At 39.7% G+C, this 24,139-nt stretch overlaps 1 protein-coding gene across 12 annotated transcripts in view; it reads right to left on the bottom strand.

Moving 5' to 3' along the window:
- The window catches only part of CDKAL1 (CDK5 regulatory subunit associated protein 1 like 1), a 424,992-nt gene that overhangs the window by 261,684 nt on the left and 139,169 nt on the right, over positions 1 to 24,139 (bottom strand). For all 12 annotated transcript variants that reach the window (XM_054190488.1, XM_054190497.1, XM_054190500.1 and 9 more), the window contains 2 exons: positions 18,515 to 18,563; positions 3,149 to 3,269 (listed from right to left, as the gene is read on the bottom strand). In XM_054190488.1, coding sequence (XP_054046463.1) covers positions 3,149 to 3,269; positions 18,515 to 18,563 — 170 coding nt within the window. The remainder of the gene's footprint in view (positions 1 to 3,148; positions 3,270 to 18,514; positions 18,564 to 24,139) is intronic.

Here is a 24,139-nt window from a genome sequence, read left to right as displayed (position 1 = left end):
TAAAAATCGCCATAGCCAGACTACTAAGGCAAAGCTGATAAAATGAGCAGTCAATTCACAGTGAGTAACATGTACCATGTCTTGTTTTTTACTGATTATATTTTTATATTTTCAGAAAGTGCTGAGCACTGTTGCCTTTCTAAAGCTATGCTTTAATTTTCAAACCCAGAGTAGTAAACAAAAAAGTCACCTACAATACACAGGTGGAGAGGTTGGGGAGGGGGAAGGGGAAGAGAAGGACAGGAAAAACCAATAACCTGTATTTCAAGAGATACGGGATTCCTTGAGTATGCAATATAACACAGAATGAGACATTAATTAATTTAAATGTCATATACAACTCACTTGTTTGTTTGAGGTTTTCGGAACACTCTGGTCTTATCAGGTCTTATTTGATTTTATTCTCCATGAAATAAATATATTTCTGTGGTTTCTACTATTTTTACATTAACCTATGGTATAAAATACATATTCCATTGACCTGAGAACAGCAATAACTACTAAGCAAAGTACTTAGTGTTTGTAAACTATCAGGTTCTAATAAAAGGTTTTCCAAAGGTGACATCTTCAGGAGATGTTAATTGTCTGCGGGTGTATCAACTTGGGAAATACATTTTTTAAAAACACAGTATGACTTGGACGAGGGGACAGAGTGTATGCTCAGCAAGTTCGCTGATGATACCAAACTGGGTGGGGTGGCTGACATTCCAGAGGGCCGTGCTGCCATCCAGCGTGACCTAGACAGGCTGGAGAGCTGGGCAGAGAAGAACCTAATGAGATTCAACAAGGACAAGTGTAGGGTCCTGCACCTGGGGAGGAAGAATGTCAGGCACCAGTATAGGTTAGGGGTGGACCTGCTGGAAAGCAGTCCTGAAGAAAATGATGTGGGGGTCTTGGTAGACAGTAAATCATCCATGAGCCAACAATGTGCCCTTGTTGCCAAGAAGGCCAACGAAATTCTGGGCTGCAGAGGGAAGAGTGTGGCCAGCAGCTCAAGGGAGGTCACTCTCCCCCTCTACTCTGCACTGGTGAGGCCACAACTGGAACACTGTGTCCAGTTCTGAGCTCCCCAGTTCATGAGAGACAGGGAACTACTGGAGAGAGTCCAGCATAGGGCAACAAACATGATTGAGGAATTGGAGCATCTCCCTTATGAGGAAAGGCTGAGAGAGCTGGGACTCTCTAGCCTGGAGAAGAGAAGGCTGAGGGGAGACCTTATTAACATTTACAAGTATCTAAAGGGTGGGTTTAAGGAGAATGGAGCCAGACTCTTTTCAGTGGCTCCCAGTAACAGGACAAGGCGTAACAGGCACAAGCTGGAACATAGGAAGTTCCGAACAAATATGAGAAAAAGCTTCTTTACAGTGAGGGTGACAGAGCTCTGGAACAGGCTGCCCAGGGAGGTTGTGGAGTCCCCTTCTCTGGAGACTTTCAAGACCCGCCTGGATGCAGTCCTGAGTGATGTGCTCTAGGCAATCCTGCTTTAGCAGGGGAGTTGGACTAGATGATCTCTAGAGGTCCCTTCCAACTCTGAAAAATGTTGTGATTCCATGAAAACACATATGTTCAAAATATATTAATATTTTTTTTAAGGGTTGTTACTCTCACCAGCCACCTAATGCGAAGTGTATGTACCCTGCAGTTCCCTTATTGTAATAACCTCTGTAATTAGGCTAGCAATAGCCTGGTATTAGAAAGAGCAATACACTTTAACATCTTAAATGCACTACTACTAATCAAAAGACATGTAAACAAGGCCATGGCTCAATCTGTTTACATCCTTGACAACATTTACAACTAGAAAGGTATTACACAACATTAGATTGTGATAAATATTAATGGAAAAGAAAAATTTATACCAACTGAAACTCAGACACAACCAAACGTAAAAGAATGCTTTGCTTACATTTAAGCATGGGAAGGATTTTGATGACATGGGCACAAACAAGATGTTGACAGGAAAAACAATGAGGGAAAAAATTTAGATCACTCGAAGTAACTGCACCAGAAGAGATCATATTCAGACTTCAAAAACAATCAATGCATGAAACTGCCATTTAAAAAGGTATTATATTTCAGAAATATGACAAAATGTCACCCCATATGTTTACCATAAATCAGAGGAAGAAAAAGTAACCACAGTAAGCCTTGAAATGGTATTCTGACCTAAATAGCACACTACCTTTTACAGGAAATTATGAAGGCAAGATTACTTAAAGACAAGAGAAAGAGGGTAGTCACAAAACTCTTTTATGAAATGTTTATGAAAGTGCTAGACTAAACTCAAAACAGAGAGCGCTAAGATCTACCACATTTTTTTTCTCTAGGCAGTAAGTTCACACCTATCTGGGATGCCCAGAGCAATGCATTTTATATTTTACCACCTGGGAAATCACTACATAAGTTGTAGAAGATGGGAAAATCAGAAGAGGACTTGTGTGGGTTTGTTTTGTTTCAATTTTTTTAGGAAACTGACCAAATGGGAGCAACCAAGTGGAGTTGAGAAAAGGAAAGCATCAAGGAAAGGAAGATTAAAATAGAATTCCTCAAAGTAAAAACACAGAACAGAAAAATGCCTGTAGTCTTATGGAGAAATGGGCATCCAGAGTTGCTTGACAGCCAGAGGGTAGCTTATTCAAATAAAGAAAAGGCTGAAATATAAGCATGATAACTCTTTACAAGCATATTAAAGGGGCAAGAAGCAAAATAACTACATCTAATTTAGCCAATGATACACCTGAGCTAAAAATCAGGAGTTTACAGATCTTAATGAGTTACCAACGATATTGCGGAACAGCCTTCTTAGGAATTAAAAGAGCACAGGAAAAAAACAAACAAACAAACAAAACCTCTAAATGCTTTTTTTTCTCCTCCAATTTTCTTATGGCTTCTTCTTTTGTGAAAGAGTTAAATGAACTTACAATGAGGACTGCATGATTGCATGCAGCCCTGGAGCAGCAAAAGTCTTGTACCCAAATAAGCAGGGATTTATTTTCCAGAAAAATGCCATTTAAAATCTTTTACTATTTAAAAGTGGTCATCCTGCCTCCTTCTATGTAACTTATGAGTAACACAGCAGGCCTGCAGAACGGGATAAATTGAATTCCTCAGCAGTACTGAATGTTTTATACGTTTGGAAGATTCTTACCCTGTATTGATGGAAATGATTTCTATCAGTGGATTCTTCCTAATCTTTGGCAAATCCAGTCGTGCTCCTCCCAGACGTTTTCCATTATCCTTTTTCTGACCCAGCAGTCTCACAGAATGACCTCCAAACAAAGCACAAAAATGCAGTCAATACAAAGCACAAGTCCCATCATATTTGTTCTGATTTGCTCTTCTTCAGAAGTAGTGTTTATACTTCAAAGACTGAAAATGAGAATGAGATGTAACAATGTACTTCCACCAGCTGGAGCATTTCAAAAGAGACACTGACAGGTAAAATAAATCATGTTAAAACGAACAAATTATTTCATCCAATTATCTTTTCACACTTGCATTTTCTGTTTTATCCAATTAAAATGATCTAAGCAGTTTCATTTTCAGATTCTCAAGCAAACACCAACATAGGAATATTTAAACAAGTTGTATTGCAGGATTAAAATATTTTTCCTCAAAATTTCGTTCAAACCTAAATTAGTAGGTAATAAACAAACAAATATTTAGCTTATTATATGGAGAACCAACACATTTCAGTTACCTGACTGTGTGAGTCTGAGGGAAAGCATTGTGAAGCATATCCTAATAGCATGTTCATGGCTAAGCTGACTATCAAGATTTATGCATATTCTCACACCAAGGAGACTGCAGGTCAGAAAGCTGCCTCACAACTCCTTTACTGAAGCCAGTAATTTTCAGAGAGTAAAACACAAATACTATCACCAACTGCCTACAACGGTACATCAGTCATACCACATTAAGTCCTGTATTTAAAAAGCACAAATGACAGGGTTCGCTAACATCTAACAATGAAGAATAAAAACAATTAAGTGCATATTATTGCAACAGGTAGTGTAAAATGTGCCCAAGTTATAAACTTAAGCCTTGTATCATTTATTCCACAAAGCCTAGAATAGGCAGATAAGAGACAGCAAGGGAAAGCTAATGCTAGATAACTGAAAAGAGGTGGAAAGTAACCACTACTTGGAGTAGAGGAAAGAGAAATCACGTATCCATTGAAGCTGGAAAACTCTTTGATAGTACATTAAACTACAACTACAATCTGTCAAATATTTCAGAAAACAAAAAATTTACCCTAAAAGGGGAGGGGGGTGAAAGAAAAGCATGAAACTATGAAGTACTAGCTGAGCTACACCCAGCACAGCAAAGTAGATAACCAATTCAGATCAATTAAAAACCATGTCCAACCAAATCTTCTAACTTACACTACCAACAGCTATTTACAAAACTAAGTCATCCATCAAAGTCTTTCTCCACTACCCGTTTTGAGGTGTCAATAATTAATCTTTTAATAATCATAGAATCATAGAATTGTCTAGGTTGGAAAGGACCTTTTCAGATTATCATAGTCCAACCATCAAGCTAACTCTGACAAAAACCATCACTAAACCATATCTCTAAGCACTATGTCTACATATCTCCAGGCGTGACAATACCGCCACCTTCCTGGGCAGCCTGTTCCAATGCTTGATTAACCATTTCAGTGTAAAATTTTTCCTAATATCTAATCTAAACCTCCCCTGGCGCAACCGGAGGCCATTTCCTCTTGTCCTATTGCCTGTTACTCGGGAGAAGAGACGGACCCTCACTGGGCTACAGCCTCCTTTCGGGTAGTTGTAGGGAGTGATAAGGTCTCCCCTCAGCCTCCTTTTCTCGAGGGTAAACAATCCCAGCTCCCTCAGCCGCTCCTCATAAGATTTTCTTCTCCAGACCCTTCACCAGCATCATTGCCCTTCTCTGGACCTGCTCCAGCACCTCAACGTCTTTCTTCTAGTGAGAGGCCCAAAACTGGACACCGTACTGGAGGTGCAGCCTCACCAGTGCATGTGGCATTCTGTCCCGGTTTAGTCTCAGCTGGAACAAAGAACCATGTGGGCTTGGGAAAATTAACCCTGTCCCCACCGGAACCAGGACACATTCATACTCTGAATTTATTTCTGTGATTCAGCAACAGCCCAGAAATAAACAACTACTTCTGGCATACCACCTTTCTCAGGTTTTACAAGATTCACAAAAATTCTCAAATAAAAATGTGATCTAATGAGCAGGACTGGCCTGATATTATAATGGTTCATACTAAAAGCAGACATCATGACACCAACAGGAATTAAAAGACATTATTTTTGCAGTTGCATTTGACAAAAATTTCATTACTTCCTGCTGTGAACTTAGTAATATGGTAAATGTGCTATTAACATTTGCTAAATTATTCACTTCTACCTTTTCCTGACAGTAACAGCAATATCTTTGTCTCACAATACAATCAGCTATTTTCCAATCTAATGCTTCATTAAGGAGTTGCAAGCACCATTTTATTTACTTGTATAACAAAAGTGATTGCATTATGGTAGGCATAAAAAATAAACTAGAAGCAGAGAACATTCCTTTTTGTATTTCCTAATACTGTGGTTTATTTGGAATAAACCAGTTTATCCATTTTTAAAATATTGAGTTGCATTACCATATTAAAACTGTATTTGGTTTTATGGCTCAAAATATAGTGGAACAATTCACAGTATTCTTAAAACAATCAGGATTAACAACAAGCCACCCAAAATCTGAAATTCATACATTTGGAACTGGGGTCTAAACCACCATTCTGAAGTTTAAAAAACAAAACCAAACCAACGAACCACAAAAAAAACCCTGCTCCCCAACAAGTATTATCTCAGAATGTAGAATCAGCAAAGCTTGATTCCCTCTGAATGCATACCCTCACAACAAACAGCCATGTGAATTACCGCTCCCTAATAAGAATTATTAGATAATAAGAATTTAGCTCACGCCCTCTCTTTCTCATACTGGGAACATTAATCAAAGAGGCAAACTTTTTCATGGCACTCGTGGAAAAAAGAGTATCCTTTAGACTACGAAACTTGTCACAAATCTTTTTGAAATGTGTCAAAGTAAAAGCTAGTAAGGAGGGAATGAAATGGAGATAATGACAGACCTGTACAGGAGGCAAAACCTTATAATACATGTTTTCTTAGGAAAACAGGAAAAACAATGAACACTATGGTAGTCTAGAAAATCTTGTTAACCAAAAGTACCACTTCTACCTTCTTGCAGATCTTTGTCTTTCGGGTGCTAGACAGGTTACCATATACATTAGAAAAAAACCCAACAACTTGGGACACTTGCACACAGAATATAACTCATAGGGTGCGTAAGACCTGGTCTCTCTTACCTTCAGAGACCTTCTTAATTCAGGCAAGAAACCCCAGCTCTGTGACCACCTCCCACATGATCCACTGAATGTTAACACCCACCCCAACTCCGCACCCAGGCTCAGGAAATCTATGTCCTGGCAATCAAATATGGCAGCTTATTTTCACATGAAGTACGGCCACAGTTTTTCCCATATTCCTACTGAATGACACTAAAGTTCAAGTTAATACGAGGCTTGCAAAACCTGTATGGTACTCAAGATTGATAACATCCCTGTACTTTTCACTCCAGACACCAGAGGATTAAAAAAGAGCAGTACAGGGAGATGAGTTGTAGCAGGGAGTTTAATGCTTCCAGAAAGCAAGCAGCACATGCTTATCCAACTACAACAATTTGTGCTGCAGGCACACAAACACTCAGTTACAGTACTCGTGACCTTAAATCCTTTTTCCCCTACTCCATACAAGGACTATTTTGTTTCATTTTAAGTAATCACTAAAGCATCTGTTTACAGCATTGTTGCTATTAATAAAACATAACTTGATAAACACTGAATCATACTTTTTCACTTGCTGTAGATCTTTTTTTCCCTGTACTTATTTCAAGAAAACTTAATAAATATTTTGTCATCTTCAATAGGGAAAAGGCTAGGAAACTTTTTTTTTTAAACTGTCTAACCGGTATTATTAAGCCCACACCAACAACAAGCATAACAGAAAAAGCAGTAAATTTTAAATTATATTTATGACCTCCTTACAAAGCTTAGAACGGGGCAAAACATAGAAGTTTTACTTCTAAAGTATTTTATCTGATTAAGTTACCTTTCCTCTGACTTTATAGGTTGGATAACAACTTACCTAAGCAAAATAAGCAGGTGTTCCACACTTAAAAGAAGTCTTTTTTGTTTGTTTGCCTTTTTTTTTTTCCTTTTCTTTTTTTAAATTCGGTACAACATTTTTGAAGGCCAAGGTAATCACTTCTACTTCCATAACAATGAGTGCTCCATCTCAGATATCAAACAAAACCCACTCCTTTTTTGATGGCTCACTGGAAGATGGAAGCTTTGAAGCACAGCTTAATGACAAACAGATAACCTAAACATTCTAGTCCTAGAAACCTCTTCTGCAATAAAAATAACTTTTCTACTTCCACAGAGTCTACCAGCAGATAAAATTCTATTAAAAAAAAATGAAAAGGTTAATTAGAGGTTTAGGTCATGCTTCAGAGCAGTTTTTCACTAATTAATAGATAATTAATGCAGATTACAGCACAACGGTAGTACTAACCAAGTCCAGCGTGCAAGCTTATACAGCAGAATCGCTCACAGCAAGTGTAAATAAAATCAAGCTAGAAACAATTTGAAATGAATCAGAGCTCTCTATTTTTTGTAACTGTTTAAAATTAAACTCATCTTTACGTACAAGTCAATAGGCACAATTCACATTAATTGGCATTGTTTGCAGAGAGGATTAGGTTGAAATGAATTAATCAGGATATTAAATCCTAATGTTAGTCTAAACAAGGTCTTTTAAGCATGTCTGTTTGATAAACCAGTGTGCAGAATGAAAGTATTTTCAAGGCGTTTATTTCCACTGGTCAAAAAGGATACCAAAAAGTAACATAATATTAATGGCATGTATGTATACCTTTAATTGTAGATGTATGTGCTTCAGGACCGTGACAGGGAATGCCTTATCTTGAAATACAAATATATGAAATGGATAGGTAATACAAATTCTTTGCCATAAGTTTGTAACAACATTAAATGTCCTGTGAACCTCAGGTTATTGTCAGACCCCTGTGACCTCGACCCAGAGAAGCACGTTAATGATATCAGAGCAAACAGATTCAAATTGAACTGGTATTTTACTAGTGTGATACACGGATAAGTGAGGGGGAAGTGGCCTGGCTTAAGTAATCTTTAGTTAACATTAACAACTGCCTATTGGTGTTGCAAATATCTATCAGGTATTATTAATAGACCTACTGTATTTCAAAAAATAGTCAGCTTCACTCAGTCCATGAGCTGGCACCCCTCAGTAGCTGCGGGGAAATAATACCTGCTTGAAAGATGGAAGAGGGAGTCCATTGAGGGTTCCTCCCCATCCCTGCACACCCCAATGGAGCTACACAGCGTGCCACTGAAACACAACTCCCAGACAGACAGAGTAGTATTTCTTAGCTGTTAGCTTCAAAGTTCAGTGCAGATACCTCAAGCAGCTCAAAAACATGAGTTTAAAGAAAATCCTCAAAGATGCAGGAAACCCCAGCCTTGGCAGCGACAATTTCTATTGTTTTCAGCTTGTTCTGTTACCCATTCTTTCCGTTTCCAAGTTACATCATTATACTTAGAGGTTGTTCACCATTTCCTGAAAGACTTTTTTCCTCACAACAAGGCTGCCAATGTACCATTCTATACTTCCTAGCTGTCACTCACCAAACTGTCTGATCTTCCCCAGCATCTTCAGGGAAAAGAACTAAGCACTATTTCATGTAGGCTTGCACACATTTCCGTCCACCATTATTCACTTCTTAATGAATACAGAGCTTCCTTTCCTTAAGGCTACCACTGGAAAAAATGTCACACAGGAGCAGCATAGCTAAGGAAGGCAAAGCCATATGAAGGGAAAACAAAATAATTAATTTATCCAAAGAAAAACAAAAGGAAGAAAAAAAGGAAGAAATGTAAAGAAGCAGCAAAAGCAGTGACAAAGACTGAAAGGAGCATCAGGTAAATATAAAAGGTGAAAAGAATTAGAAAACTTAAAGTAACAAAAACAGTCAAGAACATAATGAGGACAAAAGAGGGCCTGAGAAGATCAAATAAAAAAATATGTGTAAAGGCAGAAGAGGCAAATCAGGAGTTATTACAAAACTTTAATATTGGATTTATTTCCAGAGTTATGTTCTTCCAACTCTGTAACTACTGGGTATAAACAACCTTCTAAAGTTATTTTGGATCTTCTGACAGGACTAACAGGAAAAAATAGCATCTGAAATATAAGGATGCAACACAAATTGCCTAACACACTGTACAGCTAACCTGGGCTGTTACTCATATTTAGGCCCAAACCTCTTCAATTTGCAGGTGCTTTAAATGCAGCCTTGGTGAGGTCGCAGTGGACAGGCAGGCTTCGAGGTCCACCTCTGATGGAGCAGGCCACATGTAGCAAGGGCAGACCCCAAGCTCCTCTCCCATCTTTTCTCCCTGCCCTGCAGCACAAACAAGCTGTCCCCACAGCAGACATGACTGATTGCAAAGGAATCCCCGAGCTCCCCAGAGCAATCACATGCTGCCAGACACACACAAGTGCAGAAACAACAAGGACACTAATCCGCTTCGGGCTTTGCTGCGTGAGTGCTCCCACCCAAACCAACCCCAGCTGGCCAGCAGCATGTTAACTACGTAGTGAAGGCATCCCTGAGTGTCATCAGCAGGATTTCCTGGCTCAAGAAATACAGGGAGCAAAGAAAAACCAAACTTAACTGGAAGATACATGCCCTGCTCCTGGCCAATCAATTGATATCAATTATTTCTCCTCAGATCAATGAAGGTGGGGATGTTGTGTCAAACTCCTTCTTCAACTGGTGTAGGCAGGTACTGCATCCATTACAAGACAGGGAAGAATTCAGATTAATGCTGTCAGAATTGCTGATCTTTCCCTGTGTGTCACAGCATCACAGGAAAAAGGATGCCCTGGGCCAGCCAACCAGTCCCATCAGGTTTCTGACAGTGGGTGGTATGTTTGACCCAGTCTCTTCTTTCGTAAGAAGACTGCCTTCCACCCTATAACCAACTCAAAAAAAGCTTCAGAGAAAGGAGCAGGTATTACCAAGCATACAGCACATATGTTACTAGCTTGAAATATATACATCTACTAAGCCTTGCACTTGGAATGAGCATCCAACAATTCTGTTTCTGAAGACTCCAGAATGTGTCACATGGGTGAAGACAGGGACTTTTTAAAATTCATTTTATTTAGTTTCAAAACCAAGATATCAAATATAGTGAGGAAGTTCACAAACTTCAGAAAAAAGCTCTGCAGGTGGCCCAGATTGCTAAAATTCATACATCACTTTCCATTAAACATACAATACCTCTCTATTCTTGGTATTTCTCCAATGTATCCTTCAATCATAACAGTATCTACAAGCACTAAAACAGTAGAGTGCAACAAGTAACACAGAAAAGGAGATAACTATTAACAAGGCATTACTGTTCATATAAAAGTTTCATAGAATTAAATTAAGAATGTATGTATAAGTATTCAAGAACATTTTTGACATGTTCACAGTACTTTCCTCTCTCATAACAAAAGCGCTTGAAATGCCCTATATTAAGGCACTATTTTTTTTTTTTCAGAATTCAATAGCTTCACCCTACTTATTTTGAGATCATGTGATGTTATTGTCTTTTCTGAAAAAGCGACTAAACGTTAAATCTGCTGTGAACTCAAAATGCTGGCTACAATTTGACAGCTCAGAAGGACAACATTAAGAATCGACTACAGAGAGAGTTCCCCTAAGCTTCTGTCCTCACCTCTCTGTGAAGAAATGCATTTGATCAGGATCAAGGATGCTGCTCAAAACCTCAGGAGATTTTGGATAGAAAATGTCAAGGAAAAGAAGTTTTGAATTGGATGAAACAGGCTGTGTTCTGAGCAAAGGAAATGCTGAAGGGTGGGCAGTCAGAACAGCAGTACAAGTAACTTGCCTAATATTTTGGGGTGTGCAGGTTGAGGAGAATAAATTTAGCCTTAGAATGAACTGCTGAGCTGAACCTATCACTATATGCAAAAGCAAGCTTTTACTTTCATCTTTACTCCTTTGCCATCTACTCATGCTCTTCCTACGGGTAACCAAATTGCGCTGGTTTGAACAGGGTACTTTTTGCATTTACCAGCCATGAGGGTTCTCTAACAGAGCTAAACACAGCTGCATCTAACCGATATGAACCGGACAGAAAAATAGGGATGCTGTAAGATGATCATTCATTGCAGGTGTGGAAAAGAGCACATACAGGTCTGGAAGAAAAGTCATCTTTTCCATGCACATCACTGGCTCATTTAACAATGAGCAATCACAATTTTGCTACTAAAATTTTCGATTTGTTTCCCCTCCATTGCTTGTTTTCTTCTTCTGCAGCACTATTTATCTCCCATTCCATTTCTGTGAACTACTTACAAAATAATGCCATAACAATGACAATCATAACAGGGATAGTCAGTCCTAACAGTTTCCTAAAGCAAATCAATGAAATAATTACATTGAGAAAAATAATTACAAGACCTAAAAATCCTGGATTGTCTCACACACCTAATCGGCACTGCATGCCCGAAAGCATTTGAACAGGCACAGCAAAAACTAAAATAAACTTTGGTGTAAGAACGGAAATCAACTTACGGCAACGGCAATCTCTTGCCCCAGCAGATACGATTTTTATCTTGAGCCGCACGATTGCTGATGTTTTACAAAAGCAATTAAAATCTGTCTTTGCAGAAGTAGTTTCTCCACAATTACTGTATACTCTTTACTGTCCTCTACTGCTTTCTTTAAATTACAGTCTACAAAGCTAAACTCCCAGAACTGACACTGGCACAGACAATGGTATTACTATTTTGAATTCATTCCTTCAGTCCGTCGCACTTTTCCCAAGCCGTCAGTAACGGGCAACCAAAACGCAACCCGGGGCCCTCGCTGAAGCCTCACTGACAGCCTGTAAGGCGGGATACCCTCAACTCAGGTCCTGCCTAAGTCAATGCTTGCTGTCAAAGTAGTCCTCAAATTAATGTGAAAAAAACCCAAAGCGCTACTGCCTTCGGTAACGACGCTCTCTCCACAAATAAAGCTGTTTCCTTAGATGACAACAAAAAACTACAATTATTTTTGTTCAAACAGGAATAGCTCCAAAATCTCCAATCCAGGGACACAAAGGGGCAGGGGGTGACATTTACCACACCATGCTATTAATCTCAGCGATTAATCCACAACAAATGGGTGATGCCGAATCTTTTAACCACGGTCATTTCGCCAAGTTACCAACAAGCTGCAGGTCTGTACGTTGCCTATCGAAAACCCGATTTCAACCCCCCCACACACACACCTGCTTTAGTCTGTCAAATACAGATAGCCCCTGGCATAATTTTTGCCAGTAATACCTTTACTTTTCAATAATCTCAGCTGAAATGGCAATTCCACTACTTAGAAACGCTGTCGTGGACGCAGCAGTGCTCACCGGGTGTCTGTGGCGAGGGGGCTGCGGGCCGGGCCCTGTGAGGAGCGGCCGGGGCTGCCCCGAGCCGGACACAGCCGGTTCCAGCCAGCTCCAACCCACCCACCTCAGGGCAGGTCTGAGCCCCTCAGCCACCGGCGGGGGCCCCGGGGAAAGCCTGTGTCACAAAAGGGCAAAACCCTGCCTGGCAGCAAGGATAAAAAGTGTGAGAAACAGCCCTGCCAGCACCAAGGTGAGAGGAGGAGGAGGAGGGGGAGGAGGCGCTGCAGGCACCCCAGCAGAGATTCCCCCGCAGCCCCTGGAGAAGACCACGGTGAAGCAGGTCACCGTCCCCCGATGGCATTTGGAGGAGCACACCAGAGCAGGCGGATATGCCCCAAGGAAGCTGCAGCCCACGGAGATCCCACACAGGAAGAGGATTTCTGGCAGTAACGGCACATAGCCTGTGGGGGACCAACACTGGAGCAGAAGGAGGGCGCCCCGTGGAGAGGACCCACGCTGGAGCAGCTCTTGGAGGACTGCAACCCGTGGGAAGGCCTCAGGCTGGAGGAGAGGAAGAGCGTGGGGAGGCAGGAGCGGCAGGGAGGAGCTGTCATGGACAGACCACAACCCCCGTTCCCCATTCTCCTGAGCCACTCGGGGCTGGAGGAGTCAGGGGTGAAGGAGTGAAGCTGACTCTGGGAAGAAGGGGGGAAGGTAGTTTTAGTTTCCTCTTTGTTTCTCACCATCCCACTCTATTTTTAATCGGCAATAAATTAAATTAATTTTCCCCAAGTCGAGTCTGTTTAGCCCGTGACGGTAACTGGTAAGTGATCTCCCTTGTCCTCATCGTGACCCACAAGCTTTTCCATCTAATTTTCTCCCCTGTCCTGTTGAGGAGGGGGAGCAAGAGAGCAGCTGGGTGGGGGTCTGGCAGTCAGCCAAGGTCAATCCACCACACCGTGAAATAAATAAAATAACCCATCCAAAACTGTCCCCCCTTTCTATGTCCTTTGAAAGGACACAGAAAAAGGGACTCGGTGAGGCCACTACCCTCCCTCTGACCCTCCTCAAGCAGCACTTTGGCACAAAAAGTCAGTTTCCTGACTGGGAGCCAAATGATACTTTTCCTCAAAAAGGAACTCTTGACTCCTCCAATTTTTATTCTTCATTTGGCTTGTCATCAGCTTCTTAAGTCAAGGCTACTCTTCCCACAATCACAGAAATTGAAAAGAGAGCGTTTTATCTACTGTTATCAGCAGATTATAATGAAATCAAACAGCACACACGAATACCATTTAATACACTGGCATTCATATACAATACATATATACACCCACACACTCAGTCTAAGATAGGCAATCCAGTATAAATTCTGCACTTTAGCCTATATATAACATAGGTACTCTTTATCCGCTCATTTTCATACAGACTGACACTGCAACTATCAACAATCCATAATTACTAACCACATGAGGAGAATTTAACAGTTAGTAAATATCAGTTAATGTTTAAACTGGGAATGGATGGGCAACTTCACCAGACAGGTCAACGTGACTGAAATCAAGAAAGGTTATGTGAAGTATAAAAGGCTCAACCCTGAAGTAATTTCCTTTGGTTGTTTTTTACAATCAAGTCTAATGACCCATTGTAAAACTATGTTTTGTGAAAGCATTAGGCAGACACAATATGCACTAAACTCAATTCAACCTGTGTCCCTCATCTCCCTAAGGCTTAAGCTAAAAGCAGACTGTACACAAATACTCTCATTCCATGCCTCCCACCCCCAGAAAGCTTTAATAACATGGGATTTGAGAACTAGCATGTCTAGAAAGGGATGAAAGACCCAAATCTCTGAAGACCTGAATTCAAAACCAAGAAAAGAAGAATTTCTACATTAAGCAGTTAAAATTTCTCCTTTAAGTTACAGAATAAATGTATTATCTTCCCTACTGTAAACTGTTTATATCCAAACTTGTACACACAGTATGTTTTTTTTTTAAGACAGCTTTTAAAAGTGGTTCATAAAACGCTGACTTGAGCAATCGCTGTAAAGACATTCTGTGGTTCCCATCAAAGACAAATCGTCATCTTATTGTGACATACTATAGAGAGTGATCAGACAAAACAGCTTTTAAATTACATATAGAAATTTTACTTAGTGATGGAACATACATCAATTATGGCCCTGTTTTATCCTAGCTCATAGGCACCGCAACTCCTTAGCAATACTCTCCCAACATACTATGTCATCATAACATATTACCAGGAAACAAAGCACATGAGTGGAAATGGGTGCCCCAATGATGTAAAAATTGCTGTAATCCAGTTTTATAATCTGGGTAATGTGCAGATCAAGCAAGGTTTACTAAACTATTAAACAAGAGCTTTGCATGATGAAACTGTTCTGTATATCAGGAAGACTGACACACTCCGGCGGCACAGTTGTAGCTGTCGCTTTGAGAAACCTAATTCTGAGGACGAGATCAAAGTGATTTGTCTAGCTCCTAGTAGGCAGTATAGAGGTTTCAGATTATAAATTACAATATCATAGTAGAAGTACTGAATATGCCTCTAGTTAAAATACATCTTGGGACACAGTACTAATCAGACATGACCTGCATACAAATACTGCACTGTTATTAAATATAGCTTCTGGAAGTAACAGTTTACCTGATAATTTACTGGATAATTAGGAAATTTCAAAGTTCCATAAGGCTCGTGATAAAAGTCAGGGTGATAGAAAAATGCGACATCACATGGTCTCTTAAAAATTCTCTGTCTCTTTTGTCTCCTAATGTGATAATAAACACAAGCATCCTTCTTTACCTTTTTATCCTTCTTCATCAGAAAATGAAAAAGTCACATAAAAAGTGTTTATGAGAATTATCTCAATGGAGAGTCAGGAACTGGAAATTATGCTGTTTTCAGAGAGGTGAGTTAAAGACCGCCATAAAGATCTACCTATTGAAACCATCTCTTGAACCAGCAGAACCAGCAGAATGACACTGTTCTGAACAGGATTTCCTGACAACGCCCTTAAGGATGAAAAATAAAGCTAGAAGAAACCCCTTCATATTTCATACAAAGAGTTCTAAATAATTCCAAGAATGTAATGTTCTTTGGGAGTATAGTAAATTTTCAACCAAATCCAACCAAATCCAAAGGGAGCCATTTTACTGGAAAACCAGAAAGAAGACTATTAGGGGGGAAAAAAAAGGGGCGAGGCAGCAAATACTTTTAACAAAGTTTTCCCTTTTTTAAACTGCACACTACAAAATTCAAGCATCTAAGAATAATCTAAGGTACGCCTTAAGAAAGGGGAACCCAAGGAAAGCTAGACTTTTAGACTTAAAACTGGCAACTAGGATAACCACTTTGGAATCTGGACAGAAAATTAGGACACTTTGGTTAGGCCGATGAATCTACCAACGCAGCTGCCCTACAGAGTGCAGGCACAATGCAATTTAAAGTTACTCAATTTAAATATTCAGTTGAAACATTTTTTAAACTTTCAATCTATATACATAGCCACACTACAAGAGTATATCACCTTTCGATATACTCAAAGGTGATCAACCTTTTGATTTTCTTTTCAAAAAATAGGTGAAGAAAACTCTGTCATACAGATATGACAGATATCCAGTTTAAAACTCACTAATATCAGCTGGCTCTGAATTCAGATTTTGTATTTAAACCCGCCCCACACCACCTCTGCCTCCTGAACCCACTTCCAGCTTCAAAAGTTGTTACAAATGATGTAGACTTATGAAGACAGAGGGTTATATTTCATTTGATTTTACATACATTAATTTAATCTTTTACCATATATCTATTTTACAGTATAAAATATTCTTAACCCACAGTCTTGCTTATCTACAGTATTTTGCTTCACTTGTATAATGGAAGTTCCTGGTCAGACTCTTTCATAAAACACAGTGAAGAAGAGCGTCACATTCTTCTCCATTAGTGGAAGGTGATTCCCAAATACATAAAATTAATGCATTATCTTTAAAGAAATTTAAATGAAAAAAATATAAGTAAACCCTATTTTTATGGTTGTCTTTTCCAAAAATCAGCCATTATCATATGCTATGACCCCTGTCAATTTGTTGATTCTCTTTCCAATCGAAATTCTATTTTTCACATAAAGGTTACAGTTGGAAGGGACCTCTGGAGGCCATCCTGCCCAAACCCCATGTTTAAGCAGGGCCCGGAGCCTTTTCTTCTCCAGGCTGAACAGCCCCAGCTCTCAGCCTCTCCTCACAGGAGAGATGCTCCAGCCTTAGTCCCTTTACCATCTTCGCGGCGCTTCACCGGACTGTCTCCAGCACGTCCATGTCTCTCTCACACTGCAGAGCCATTTTTGTTCATTTTTTTCCCCAATGAAACTTCAGAAATCCTGCGTTCCAGTACCTTATGAGAAATCCCTGAAGGAACTGGCACTATGTATGGAATTCAGCAGCCCACTTACTCCTTTTTATTCAAATCACTTATAGTAAGCTAGAAAGGAAACGAAATCTTTCCCAAAATTCACAATTTTTATTTTAAATGTTCCTTAACGTTATTTTCCAGAATTATATAAATACATAAAATGCAATCTTGCAATCAACTCAATGAAAAGCATGACTGCAATAATCGCACTAGATTTGTTTGTGATCTTTCTAGTCATATAATATTCAGTCACAATAACCTGAGTAACTGTGTTACTGAAAAAGCAGTAATGTCTAGAGTCAGTATAAATATTAAAAAGGCCATTTTTGTAAAGGGAGGGCATGCTGACCCAGGTTATCATCTTACTCCCTTAAGAATAAACAGAATTCAGGAAAATCAGACAGGGATCTGAAATGCTGTACTGTTGTAAAAATCATGCAGCATCCCTATCTCCAACACATTGTCATAAACACCATGATGTTTCTGGGAAAACAGTTTGCCTTATTTCATAACACGTATGAACACGTTGAATATATTCCTTCTTTCTTTGTATAGTACAGTAGGTTGTACTCCCCAAAAATACATGCCATAAGGTAAGGATAAACTGGGAAAAGTTTTCATTGGGAGTAGAGATTTCATTTTTGAAAGCACTCATAACAATGTGAAATCTTAAGGCCTTCAAACCACAAACTTTAGAAGCCTTACACCACACTATGCAATATAGAAGTTGTTTTTTTTTTTCTTTTAAAATGTTGCACTGTTTCTACACTTTCATGCTGTGCTTCAAAAACATCATACCCCAGCATTAAAGTTACAGGCAATGTCTTGTGGACCAGACTCTTGTTTATATTGAAAGTACAGCCAATTAAACTAAACCTTGTAATTTAAAGCTTCATGGAACAGTAATTTTTATGGCCTGATAAGTAATGGAGACAAACTTAGGTAACCCAGAAAGACCCAGACAAATATATTTATTTAATAGCAAATGTTTACTAGTCAGGCAGCAGAAACAATACTGCCTTTTCCACCCCTCACTGCAAAGTACTGTGTGTACACACACATGAACACAACCAGGGAGAACAGGGAACACAGTTACAAAAGAACATTAAACCACTGGATAATTTATCTGTCCTGCTAAGGAAAGCTCAAGGAAGTGAGCCAAAGCATCTGAAAAGAAGAAAACACACGAGGACTAACCAGAAGAGAGCAGAGATATAGCGCTGAATGACAGCACAGAAACCTTAAGCATTACTTTACACCCGCCTACGTTGATGCCACTTAAATGAAGTCTCCCCAGGAACATTTACCTGTGAATCCAACAGGCCACAGAGTTCCTGCCGGAAGAGATCTCTGAAATTACCACTTACAAAAAGTGCACAGGGCAAAGCATTGCACTGCCCAAACGTTTAGCCCGAGGAGAAAGCAAGCGTTAGGTTGATAAAAAACATAACAGCAGCACTTCTGCTAGCTAATGCTTACATCTGTCAGACTAGCTGCAATTATTTCAAGCGTGATGCTTACCTTTAATAGTTTCCTCCACAACTTCTACTACACGATCTATCTGCTGAACCTAAAAAAAGTCACAAGGTCAATATCTAAGTAGTCAACAACTGGACATAGTTTATATAAACTCTTCTTTCAAAACTGTATTATTCTGGATTAAGGGGGAGTAAAGAATTTGGGGCAATGTTTTTAAACATTCTTTTTGTGTGCATCTTTGTTCATCTGCCCAAAAGTAACTTTAAAACTCACCACCTAACTTAAACCAAAACTTGCCCTCAAAAATGGCAAGTTTCTGTAAGCTTGGCAAAAAATCACCAAATGGCAAGAAAAGAGGGGCCCTAGTCCAGGCCTTATCTGCTGTTCTTGGTTTGTGAAAGGCAGTGGTCACGCCAGCAGTCAGCACCCGGGTGGCTCAAACAGCCCCTGGGTGCTCCCTCTCCCCCGTCTCTAACATCAAAATAGTAGATGGTAGAGAACATAACAAGAAACTGAGGACGTCGGGAGGGCAGGCTATAGGGGAGAAAATTAAGGAGGAAAGACACTGGAACATGGGAATAAATTAAAAAATACTGTGGTCAAGTTTAAGGGAACAACACATTGTCCTGGACTTACTGCAGGCAGTGTATGGAAACGGAAGGAGAAGCCCCGATGCTTTTGACAAGACAGAATGATATTTAATGATCACGACATATCATCTCCAATGAAGACAATAAATTTATGTTTTAGGGTTACACTTGCCAAAATTCACCCGTAATGTGATAAACAGTTCAATTATTTCCTATTAGATAGACTATTCTTTATTTAAAGTTCATGGCCAATATTATTGATTTTGGTATATTAAGTAGAAGGAATCAGCTGAAAAATTAAACACTCAAAAATTTTTACATTTGAGATTCTTCCTCCAACTTTCAACCAAACTGCATATTCTACATAATGTCTACTATATATGTGTATATATGCTTACATATTTGCAAAAAAGCCAAATACAAAAAGCCCTACATTTAAATTAGTTTATAATGTTTCCACAATATTCCTTTTTAAATACTGCTTCTCTAAGCTGTACATTGTATGAATTAGATTGAGTATGATTTTCACAGTCATTTCCTTGGAGTTTCTTTTCCAGTTTGTTTCAAAAACAAGCAGAAAAGCACAAGTTGCACAGGCTTCAGAGCAGAACCTGGTCTGCAACAAGGAGCCTAGAACTTGGATCCCTTGCATCAAAGCCATTAAGTCTCTGTGCCCTTAAACCACCAAGTTTGTCATTTCCTGTAAACAAATGTCTGCACAATCATTTCTACCTCACATTCATTTTCTAATCGGTCTAAAAGCAGCAAAAAAAAAAAAAATGAAAAAAAAAACCAAAACAAAACAAAACCCAAAAAAACCACTCGTTTAGCTGGTGTCTGATCTAGAGTTCCCAACTAAAGTCAGTGGGAGTCTGTTCCTCTTCTTGCCTGGGAGTTGGACAAAGCCCATGTTAAACTCTAATTATTTATTTTTAAAAAAAAAAAAAAAGCTTTTGAAATACAGCCTTTTCAAAACACAAATCTCTGCCACTTCAGATTTCTGAATACAGCATATTAATTACAAATTCTAGAAATTCAGTTATTCAAAGAATCACTAATATTGGCATTTTAATAACCTTATAAAAAGATATATATTTAATCCTTTTCTAGATTACAAACATTCATATTATAGGCATATATCAATATTTAGCAATCTACTTGTAAATAAAGCACACTTAAGCACTTGTGTGGAACACGTGTATTTACATACTCGCGTACATGTCCCTTTGAGATATAAGTTGAAAAATTATGACCTAAGATACCTACATATATTTTCTACTTATTTTTTTAAAAATAAATAATATAATGCAACTAGAAAACAGACATGTACACATTTACAACTATAAATAGAGACAGAGAACACAGTCTGTGCCAAATACATTGCCTAAAATACTATTGCTACATATTGCTACTAAACTGTTTAAGTTCATAATCATTTTAAAACAAAAGAAACCTGGTTGGTTCATAACCTGAACCATGAACTATGATTACTTTCTGTATTACACATGTGGCGAATTTTTGCATAGCTCCAAATCCTCTGTTAAATAAAGACACAGAAAAAACCCACCAGTATATTGTATTTTCATTTTACTGGATAAATTAAATTATTCTGAATATGTCTGTCAAGAAGATGGTTCATGTAAGTAATTAAAATTATAAGTCAGAGAGATAATGAGATTCGCAACTAGAAACAGATGTTTATTCTGCCTTATGTGTTATTTCCCGCATTAAGTATTTTTCATTTGAAAGTATTGGAAATTGTTTGGCTACAGCCACAAGTGTTTTAGAAGAAAACATGGAATGCTTCTAGTCTTCATTCATGAAGACAGAAGTATTTTAGTAAAACTGAGTTGAATCTGGAGTAAGAGGGAAGGGTTTAGAAGATTCTTGTTTGAAAAAGGGAAAAAAGAAAGAGGAAAAAACCACAAAGTCATGGTAATGAAATTTTCTTGGTTATACAGAGGCCTGAAGGATTCCTTTCCCCGTATCTTATTAACCTTATGAATAATTCCACTCCAGAGTGGTATCAAAGGCACCCATAAACCTTCTCGAGCAGAGACCCAATAATGTCTCCATCAGGTGTCAGGAAGGCCATGAAGAACAGAGGCTTTAAAGTTCTTGGTACTGTGTGAAGGGAAAAGACACCATTCCTCATTGTTTCTTTGCAATGAGTCTCAATAAGCCTTCAGGATTGACCGCGGGTATCATCACCGCTGGATTTAGTTTGTGCACTGTACTTGTCTCCACAGATCTTGTGAGATCTTATTTCTAATACAAGCATGCCCATGGTCCATTACAAATGGTTCTTCATTAGGTCCTGGATGGAACAAAAGCTAAGGAGCAGACTGGAGCCGGCAGCTGAGCAGGACCCGCATCAACTCCCCGCCCCGCCAAAACCCACAAATCAGGGCCGATGCAGAAGCCTGGGCTGAGATGGACAAGCAGGACCTGTGGGATGAAGGAGCAGCCAAAGCAGGAAACTGGCTGGTCAAAAGGCAAGGAAAAAGAAGAGAGTTGTATCAAAGCATGAAGCTTGAGCTGAAACAAAGACCAGGAAAAAAATCTTTCAGCCTTCCTGGTGAGATCAGAGCTAGCCATAAGCATGGCTCGGCAATCGTATGTATCCGACTCTTACAAGGAAGACACGAGGCTGAAGCTGCAGGTCACTCCTGAACATGCAATGCGAGCCAGACACATTTCAAACCACATGCCTCCCAGGACACTCCGGCACCCCACTGGGAGACAGAAGCCCTGAGATCTCCAACTAAGCACCAATAATTAGGAAGAGGAGTACTGAAATGCACACATGGTCCATTTGTCATCAAAGTCCCTCAGTTCCCTTTGTACTGTCACAATCCCATTCAACAGATGGCTGCTAGGTGTAAACAGCCCAAAGACATGTTTGTAATGTGCTATTCCTGCGTCTCACGCCAGCTGATCTGCGAGTGCAGACAGACATGTGTGTTGAGGACTGTCATGCAAATTCTTCTAAGCTCTCAGACATGATCCAAGTTGTCTCAGAACCAGTATTAACATCCTGAAACTGTTGCAAGAGATGGACTCTGGAAAAAACATAACCTCTAAAACAGCCCCTATCAACTCTGAATACTCTTAACGGGCAGTTAAATGAGAGACTGCACATTTACACTGAGATTTTGTACTCTGTAGAAGTCCTTGAGTCTCTGTCCAAAGAAAGCTACCTAGGAAAGTGCATCCTATTATGAAAGGAAGAAAAACTTTGTGACATTCTCTTCAGGGAAGCACCAAGACCTCTGCAGAGACACCCTGCACTGTCATCTGGGAAGACAAAACCTCGTAAAAGATTTACAGTGAAATAAATATACATTCAGTTTATTCAGTTTAACGCATCCACTGAAGTACCGACAAGAAACATTTTGTGGGTAAAGATATTTGGACCAATGTCTTTCTGAAGTGATAGGAAAAACACAAAACAGGAGAGATGGTCTTCAGATGTCCCTTACAACCAAAGCTGGGTAAAAAGTGCTAAACTTCAGAATGGCGAACAGTTAGCTCTTTTTAGTTAAAATATCCATGTCTTAATGGTCTTTGTTGAGAGAGAAGCCTCTGCGTGCTTCTCTCGTGGCTGCAGCCATGATAACAAAATAAAGCGTGGTCATGAAAACAAGATATTCATGAACGTCCAATATTTTCTGGAGGGCACAGACAGCCTTTTAATGGAGTCGGCTACGTGGGCATCTAAGGCACCACAGAAATGCTGTTTAGTTCAAGTTGCACCACTGAAGAAGCCGAGGAACCATCTGGCGCAACCACGTATTGCAAAAAAGATGGGAATGCGAAGGCTTCCTGGCAGTCTATGTGATAAAAGAAAAGGTATGAATTTTCTCTCCTCTTAATACAGCCCAGAGATAATTTCAGAAGGAGTCAGCTGCAGGAAGCATATTTACACCAGAGGCACACTGCCCTTTGACAACTGTCACGGTGTTCATGCTTTCTGGAGTTATGCCACTGCCTGTTAGATACTGGCTATCCTGGTCCCATCTGAAGAGGATTAAATCCTACAAAGCGAGCACTTCAATTCCTCCAGAAATTATCTCCTTATATTGTGACATGAACTTTCTCTGTCTCAGAAGAGAGTGCCTTACCAGGCGATGAAAAAAAAAAATAAATAAAAAAATACCACTGTAGGAGTTGGGAAGCATCTTGACATTCAAATCAGCAGTTTCTCTCAAATTATCTTTTGACTCTCAGTGCAGTGATATATCAACACACGTGAGTGCAGAATACATCACACTCTGTTGTCTCCAAATCATAAGATTGCAGAACAATTCCTGCATCTGACACGCTGTTTCCTGAAAGCGGTTGCAAGGGATCCACATCACCTGGCTGATGACTGTTGTTTCTCCTGGGGAGCTGGGATTAACCTGGTAGAATCAGCAGCAAATAAAAATGAACCAGAAACAAAGCATGACATCTCTGACACTTGCCACCAGTGACTGTCTTTTGGCCAAGAAGATTGTGGTTTTAACCTCCGATGAGCCTCAGCTCTCACAGCTACTGACACAGTTACCAGCACTGGTCAAAAATGGCAGCTATGTCCCTGTCACAACCAGCCTTCTCAGGGATCTTCCCCCAAAGCGAACGCAAGCTCCTCCTCACAGCCTGCTTCCTTTCAACATGGAAGGAAATGCCTTTCCACCACAGAAGTCTGAAGGTTAAAGCTTCTCTGATGTTGACCTGACAGTGATAACTCTCAAGAAATTACTCCCGGAGCCTCCCCTGACTGCCCTTCCCCGGCACAGTGAGTGAGTTTCCCAGAGAAAGAAATTTTTCGGAGGGAACACAAGCAATGTGTAAGCACATCACGTACCATACAGTGACTACCAAAAAAATATCTTGAAGCCAGTGAAGGAGGGACATAGACCAGAAATGCTGAAGACTATAAACGTTTATTGAAAAACCCCTGTAAAACAAAAAAACAAACAAACAAAAAAAACCCAAAACCAACAGCTGAGAGAAACTGAGGACAGGGTACCCACAACATAGGAAGGGGTAGCAGCTTGCTTGCACAGTGTGAGGCTACTGCTGAAGCAAACAC

The sequence above is a fragment of the Rissa tridactyla genome, chromosome 2 (genome assembly GCF_028500815.1).
Source record: "Rissa tridactyla isolate bRisTri1 chromosome 2, bRisTri1.patW.cur.20221130, whole genome shotgun sequence".
Classification (NCBI taxonomy): domain Eukaryota; kingdom Metazoa; phylum Chordata; class Aves; order Charadriiformes; family Laridae; genus Rissa; species Rissa tridactyla.
The sequence above is the reverse complement of the archived record's forward strand: the minus strand, read 5'-3'. Positions and strand labels throughout refer to the sequence as shown.